This window comes from Gracilinanus agilis, unplaced genomic scaffold (assembly GCF_016433145.1).
Source record: "Gracilinanus agilis isolate LMUSP501 unplaced genomic scaffold, AgileGrace unplaced_scaffold42643, whole genome shotgun sequence".
NCBI lineage: Eukaryota > Metazoa > Chordata > Mammalia > Didelphimorphia > Didelphidae > Gracilinanus > Gracilinanus agilis.
The window spans coordinates 1-7,990 of NW_025376515.1; the positions used below are offsets into that span (position 1 = coordinate 1).

Here is a 7,990-nt window from a genome sequence, read left to right on the forward strand (position 1 = left end):
TCTATCTATCTATCTATCTATCTATCATCACCTTGCCCTTAACTCCTTCAGGGCATTGACTATTTTGATTTTGTTTTTGTCTCCCCTATGCTTTGCACAGGGCTTGGCACACAATAGGGTTATATGCTTTAAATTTTTTTTTTTTGATTGATTGCCTTTTGACTCCTATGTAGTTTGTTTGACCAGTTATATCAGGAGGATATTCAGTGGTAACAGATTGTGATCCAACTGTATCAGCATTTTTGGGGTTGTCGTTATCTTTGATTAAAAAAATTATAGCCAATTTCATTTCAGAAATAGTCTAGTGACAATCTTTAGTTTTATAAATTATTTTTTTTTTTTTAAACCCTTAACTTCTGTGTATTGACTTATAGGTGGAAGAGTGGTAAGGGTAGGCAATGGGGGTCAAGTGACTTGCCCAGGGTCACACAGCTGGGAAGTGTCTGAGGCCGGATTTGAACCTAGGACCTCCCGTCTCTAGGCCTGGCTCTCAATCCACTGAGCTACCCAGCTGCCCCAATTATTTTTCTTTTCATCTGTGGAGAAACTTAATATTTCATTCCATCTTGGTACACATCTTTCAACTACTGACCATTGTTAAAACATGACCAACTGGCATGATGTGAAGTTTAACTTTGCAACATTCTTACCTGCATAAAATATTCTTCTAATAAACAGTCAACCCAGGGTTCTGCTACTTCTATTGGACGGACTTCATTGGATATATCACAGCATTTTATCAATATCATCTTTAGCTGAAAGAAGATTCCTTAAGAGTTATAATAAATGGCCATAGATAACAAGGATTTACAAATCAATTTCTGTAATTTCCATGTCATTTGCATATATTCCCTCAGACTTTTCCCAGATGATTCTGGTAAAGCCACTTAGTCTCTTGGTGATCTAGGCAATTCATTAACGACTCTAACTTTTGGAGAACGTACTGACCAGTATTGGTAGGGTTTTCTTAACTAAGGGTTCCTTATACCAGTGAAATAAAAGGTCCATTCCCTCTTCTTTTATGCCTTATCTGGATTTTTCATGGGTTTTAAATGTGTGGATTTTGATTCTGCAAAGACCACTTGAAAATTCTTTCTCATTTGCTTTATATATTTGCTAGGAAGCAGAATGTTTTGACTAACTAGAGAGTTCATATTTTTATCCATTAATCTCTGCTATGGTTTAATGGAAATAGCATCGGACAGAGTCAGGAGAACCTTTGTTTTGAATCCTTTCACTTATGTATTTGTATGTCTTTAGGTAAGTCACAATTACTTATCCCTAGTTTCATCATTTATAAATCCACTCAAATACTTCAATGGATTTGTAATCTTATCAATGTGAGTTTCTCCATCTATTAGTGTAGATCACAATCCATCCATGGCTTCTTATCCTCTTTGGTTCTTGTTAATATTCTTCCATATATATCCTCTGTAAAGATTCCATCTAACAAATTGAAGGCCATCTCTAGATATTTTGATTTCATGGGTACTAGTGGAAAATGTGCTTTGTCCAGATTATTTCTTGCTAGTACCAGAGGTGCTAGCATACCTCTTTTTCTAAATCATCAATTTCCTTTTGAATATCACTTATATTACTCTCCATACAGGGGTTATTATTGAGAAAATGCTGCAGTCCATATACATCTGCTATGGATTTCTCTTCATTTTTTATATCATCTGTAACTTTATATTCTTGATGATTGTGATAGTATAAGATCCACAATGAAATAGCATCACCAAGTGACCATTTATGTTAAAAAGATGGTTTAGGTGTAATGAGTACTCTTTGGTCTGACTCTCAGAGCAAGCTCTATTACATGTGCCCTTCAGTGTTCTAGGGGTACTGTGAGGGGTTTGGCCCTCTTCTCTAATGCTTGAACTTCTACCAAATTTTGATTCCTTTTTCCCATTAGCTTCCAGTGAGTAGTATATTCTTTCATTTAACCAGTTAAATTTTAGGCTTTATAGAGATATTTACTTTGAAACTATAGTAAGAACAAAGGTATGAACATTGCCCTCCAATATTCTAAATCATACCTTGGCCTCTGGATAGAGTGGCTCATAGTTCCTACACACCAATTTTATGTCCAGATGTAAGGTGACTACCAGATGAACTGTCCTTTCATCTACCACTAAGCTTGATCCTAAAAATGAATGCCAAATGTTATTGCTTGCTCCTTAAGACATCAATGCTAAGTTGGCTGCAAAGTCCAGAGGGCCTCAGAAGGGAGAAGGTCCAAGACCTCTCCTCTAATAACATTGTATCACACCAGACTTTTGGCAAAGGATCCAAACCAAGAGAGACCATCTAAAGAGAATATAGTCAGAGTGTGGGCAAGAATGCCTTTTAAAATTCCTCTGTACCCAATCAGAGTATTCTCTTCAGCACGTGGTTCCTTGACTGGGAACCAGAGCAGAAAATGATCAAAGCAATATTGTGTATTGGCTCCAAGGCAGAAGAGTGGTAAGGGCTAGGCAATGGGGGTTAAATGACTTACCCAAGGTCACACCGCTAAGAAGTGTCTGAGGCCAGATTTGAACCTAGGACCTCAAATCTCTAGGCCTGACTCTCAATCCACTGAGCCACCCAGCTGAGCCACCCAGCTGAGCCCCCCCCTTTCCTTTTGCATAGGGTAAATAGTATCAGAGGCATTCTGGGCACATGCCAGATGCCCATCTTGAGGTCATTATTCTTCGATGGTCTCTTTGTAGTGCCTTTCTCAAGATCCATGTAGTGAATATTTTTGTGATAATACATGTATAACCCAGATTGAATTGCTTGTCAGCTCTGGGCGTGGGGAGGGAAGAAGGGAAGGAGACAGTATGGATTGTATGACTTTGGAAAACATGGAAATTTGTTACTAAAATTAAAAAAAAATATATATATATATGGATATCAAAAGACTGTCCACCTAATTATAAGTCAAAGTCTGGGTAGGAAGTAAACTTGTTTTTTTCTCCTATCTAGTCTTTTGAGTAACTATGAATCTGGTTTAGGCAATTTTGTACTGTCCTGGGGTTAGAAGGAATCACCACAATGCACCTACAAACCAGACAATTTTGATACCTTACTACCTATGCAGAAATTATTTTTAATTTGAATCTTGTGCAAAACAGTGGCAACTATTTTTGGTGAGCATATACCTCTCCAGTTTATGTACTTCACTTGATTTTAAGAATAGCAACTTCTGTGGCAGGAGTGTGTTGGTAAATGTTTTACAACCAGCTTTCCAAAAATATACAACACGCTTTTTTCCAAACCCTTACATTATGTCCTAGAATCAATACTGTATATTGGTTCCAAGGTAGAAGAGCAGTAAGGACTAGGCAAGGGGGGGTTAAATGACTTGTCTATGGTCATACAGCTAGGAAGTGTCTGAGGCCAGATTTGAACCCAGGACCTCCCATCTCTAGGCCTGGCTCTCAATCCACTGAGTTGTCTAGGTACCCTTTAATTTGCATTATTAACATTTTCTCCCTCATTTTCTTAATTCTAAATGATCAATAAAACAATAAATCAAGACCTAATTTGTAGCATATGTCAATTTCTAAGGTGTAAATGTGCATACTGAACATTTAACAATTGATTCTTACAGGATTACAATAGGTTCTTGATATGAGCTGGCTCCAGCACACCCCTACTCTGTGTAGTTACATTTATAGAAGAATCTTGTGTGATTTTTAAACTATAAGCATGAGAGTCATTCTTCTTGGAATCTTCAAGACAGTACTTTGTTCTTCCAAGAGCCCCTTGGCAAATAAAATAAATGCAAAAATAACCTTGAATTCTTTGAACAAATTAGGCAAATTTGTGAGTACAAATGTGGTTTTCTTATTTTTTTTTTAAACTCTCCCTTCTGTCCTTAGAAGCATTATTAAGGCAGAAGAGCAGTAAGGACTGGGTGATTGGGCTGAAGTGACTTGCCCAGGGTCACACAGCTAGGCAGTGTCTGAGGTCATATTTGAACCCAGGACCTCCCATCTCCAAGCCTGGCTCTCTATCCACCTAGCTATGCCTTTAAATATGAAGTTTTCAAGACTATCATTTTCAGGACAGATTTCTTTCCTATATGCTGGTTCTGTTTTCCACATTTGCAGTGAAGGGTTAATGTTTATATTACCTTTGTAGGGATGTTTATGTGGTAAGTACCACATAAGAAACAAAGCATGTTAAAAATGTGAGCTATTATTTTAACTATTACAACTTTGACACCTCATCAGGTAAGTGGTATACTTGAGGGAGGGCTGGATATGGAGTCAGGAAGATGGTTTAAATACTGAACTTACTAGTTATGATAGTGGCCATTTGATCTTTTGTTTTCTCATCTGTGAAAGAGGAATGATAAAATCTGTAGAACATACTTTTTGCAGGGTTGATGAGAGGTTCAAGTGAGATAATGCACTTTGGGAAGTTTAAAATGTTATATAAGTTATTATTAGCACTATTATTCTTTGACTCTGGTGATCTTCTTTCAGCAATATGATGTATTTTTTTAGCAAGTGAAATTGGCCTAATCATAAACATTTTAAACCTCAGTTCCAAAAAATAGAAACCTGAGACTATCTTTGAATGTGTATTCTTAATGCAACATTAATTAAAACACTTTTTCAAATAAACATGAATTAAATTAACATAAGTACTAATAATATTTTAGGGCTTGATTTGTATCATATGAAAAAAGAACTATTCTTTGAGCTTTAAAAATTATCTATGTTCTGGTTAGTTAAATACTTCAAAACTTTAAAGCTCTGTGTGGTCTTTATGAGTAGAGGCCTCTGAGAGTAGTTATAACTGAAAAAATCCATCACCTTGTGATTTATCTGTAGCTTAGTCTGTCTGAAACTAGCTGTGCTGCTCTTAGAGTGATAGGCACACGCTTTGGACTATGCTTGATGCCTTTCTACCTTTTAAGGAATAAACACAAATTTGCACACTATTGGCATGGCATTTGAAAAGTCATGCCAAGGGCAATGAGGTGGCTAATGGATAGAGAACCAGGCCTGGAGAAGAGAGATCCTGAGTTCAAATCCCAACTCGGATATTTCCCAGCTGTGTGATTGTGTGCAAGTTATTTAACCTCTATTGCCTAGCCCTTACTGATCTTTTGCCTTGGGGTCAGTAATTAACAAGGATTCCAAGACAGAAGGTAATTAAAAAAATAAAAAAAAGAAAGAAAAACCATACCAAAAATGAAGCATCTGGTAAGTTTACCATATTAGGATAACATGTAAACCATATATTTTTATGTGTGTGTATAGATGCTGTCTGTGGTCCAGTATGTGTAATTGAAATTTTGAGGTTTCTGATCTAAACTTTCTGTGGACATTTTGGGGTCTTTGAAACTACATTTCCCAAGAGCCAACTGGCTTCCTCTCTTTTGTAATCACATAGACAGGAAGCATAATAACGTATAGAGGATAAAGACTGAGGACTGGATTGGCTCGCTCTTTTTTCTGGCTGAAGCAGAGTTCATGAATATAATGAGAATATAGAGCAAAATTTCTTTGGTTTCTCATACAATCCTGATTACATAATAGAGACTGGAGCATTTATTATATTTTGAGACTACTTAGTAATAGGAAGACCTCAGTGTCCTTAAAATCAACTGGGGCTTTATAAGTCAGTATTACTTGTTAAAAGTCAGATAATATTTCAATAGCAATTATTAATTAATTAATTGGTAATTAATTAAGATCTTACTGCCTTCTTGGTTAGTTTTCTTGGGAGGCACATGTAAGGTCACCCATTAAAAGCAGGACACTTGAATGATTTGGGTAATTCTTCAGCTGTCTACTTTCTCAGTGTATTTGTTATGGATTCTATCATATTTGGGGCACAAAAGACCCTTTCATAGAATTGTTAATGAGCAAAATTCTGATAAGCACCTATAAACTCACAAGGCCAACTTGTCTACATTCTGGTCACTGGAAGAATGAAGTATAAGAAGCCTACTTACATACATCATATGCTCTTCATTGGTGTAGTCAAAATTTTCCATTTTTTCCTTGAAAGAATCCATAATTTCAGCATGTCTTGCCATGTCAGTGGCCAAGATTAATGTAATTATTCCCTAAACAATGTAATGATAATGAATGAATCAAAAAGCCCATAAAAATATACATACACACCCATATACCCATTTCATTTTCTCTGGGGTTAAACTGTTCCCAAGATGTAAACTGGGAGTGATTTTTTGAACTAAGCAAAGTGACTTCATCAGTTCAGTTTATTCCTTTTTTGAAAATCCCCTTCACTAATGTAGACTGGAAAATCTTTCCTAATATAGAGTTGACTGGATACTGAGTACTTAAAGAGATTTGGTCTTGGTCACATAACTGGTCAGAGGAAGGACTAGAACCTAAATGGTCTTAACTATGCTATATTACCTCAGATTGAGCATGTCAGAGGAAGTAATGCCTTTCAGAGTATTGAGAAATCTAGGAGATTTATTCCAAGAATTACTGTTACTAACAATTGTTCTTTCTGTGCTTTCTCTGTCTCTCATATATCTAATGTATATAGTACATTATATATAAGTTATATATACATATATGAATATATTACATTATATGTTACCCATATATGTAATGTGTGTATATATATGCATGAAATCTTCATCTTGCTTTTCTTATAGTCACAACTCATTTCCTTTCCTTTTCTTTTTTAAACTTTTACCTTCTATTTCAGAATTGATATTAATAATTGGTTCCAAGGTAGAAGAGCAGTGAGGGTTAGGCAATTGGGATTAAGTGACTTGCTCAGGGTCAGACAGCTAGGAAATGTCAGATTTGAACCTAGAACTGCCAGCTTCTAATCCTGGCTCTCTAACCACTAAGCCACCTAGCTGCCCTACTGACTCACTTTCCAAGACACTTCTGGACCATTATTAATTAGCCTTTCAATAGAATATAATGAGAATTCTATAGAATGATGAAAATACATGCTTTATTACATGTTGTGTATTGCTTATTATCAAAGGCATAAACAAATATGCAACAGGATTTTTGAATGAGTTCATTTCATGATATTATTAGACATCATTAAACCAGTACTAGGTTAAATTTAATAACACATAATTCAAAGTAACTATTGTCACCAACTAATTTGATTCACTATTTAAAGCAAATAAAACCAAATGACTCAAAATCAGTCAATTCCAAATCCATTTTTCTTGGTCTTTGAGTAATACTGTTAATATAATATCCTATCAAATGAAAGAAATACTCATCTATTTTATCCCTTGTTCGTACTTAAATGGTGCTACCTCTGATTATTGTCTGTCAGTTGAATCCAGGACAAGTGACAAAATGATCAGGAACCTATGAAAATGTCAAAGAAAAGTGCTCCCCTCCCCTCGCCTAAATATTATAATTATTGGGACCCCATTTACAAACCTGTCTTATCTTTTTGAAATCTTCTGGTGCTACATTGGAGAAAATATTACATTCAGGCTGGGCAATGATCTGGAAAGCCACTGCACAGTGATGGTTCTCCAGAGGTGAAATATCATTGTAACGTATTGCAAGTTCTGTGCGTGCGTTAATCTGGTAACTGGTATCAACAGGAGGTTGAGAAGTTTAAGTATCATGTACAGTTTACACAGATAGATCTTATACAGCAATGTGTTATACGTATATTATGATAACAGAAATCTACTGCTATATTAATACTCTTATGTATAAATATTATTTAACTGTATTTTACCCATATAACAATATTGTTAAGTAAGTAGTTTCCCCATTTTATTATCCCTATTTTAGAGAGGAGCATATTAGGACTCAGAGAAGGTAAGAATTTTGCATGGGAGAGAAATGACTCAAACTCAGGCCTTATATTTCCCAAGCCAATTGTATTTTTGTACTATATTCCACATATGAGGCGTGAATTTCAACATACAAAACACTCAAGCCTTATAACTTCTTTTCCTTCCTTCCTTCCTTCCTTCCTTCCTTCCTTCCTTCCTTCCTTCCTTCCTTCCTCCCTCCCT

At 35.8% G+C, this 7,990-nt stretch overlaps 1 protein-coding gene across 1 annotated transcript; it reads right to left on the reverse strand.

The window, feature by feature from the left end:
* Positions 1 to 524: 524 nt before the first annotated feature.
* Positions 525 to 7,574, reverse strand: LOC123255292 (high affinity cGMP-specific 3',5'-cyclic phosphodiesterase 9A-like; the record flags this gene model as incomplete). Its single annotated transcript, XM_044684118.1, has 3 exons — positions 525 to 755; positions 5,960 to 6,073; positions 7,398 to 7,574. Coding segments are annotated over 3 exons (417 nt in total), but the record flags the coding sequence as incomplete, so codon positions are not given.
* Between the last annotated feature and the right edge of the window lie 416 nt (positions 7,575 to 7,990).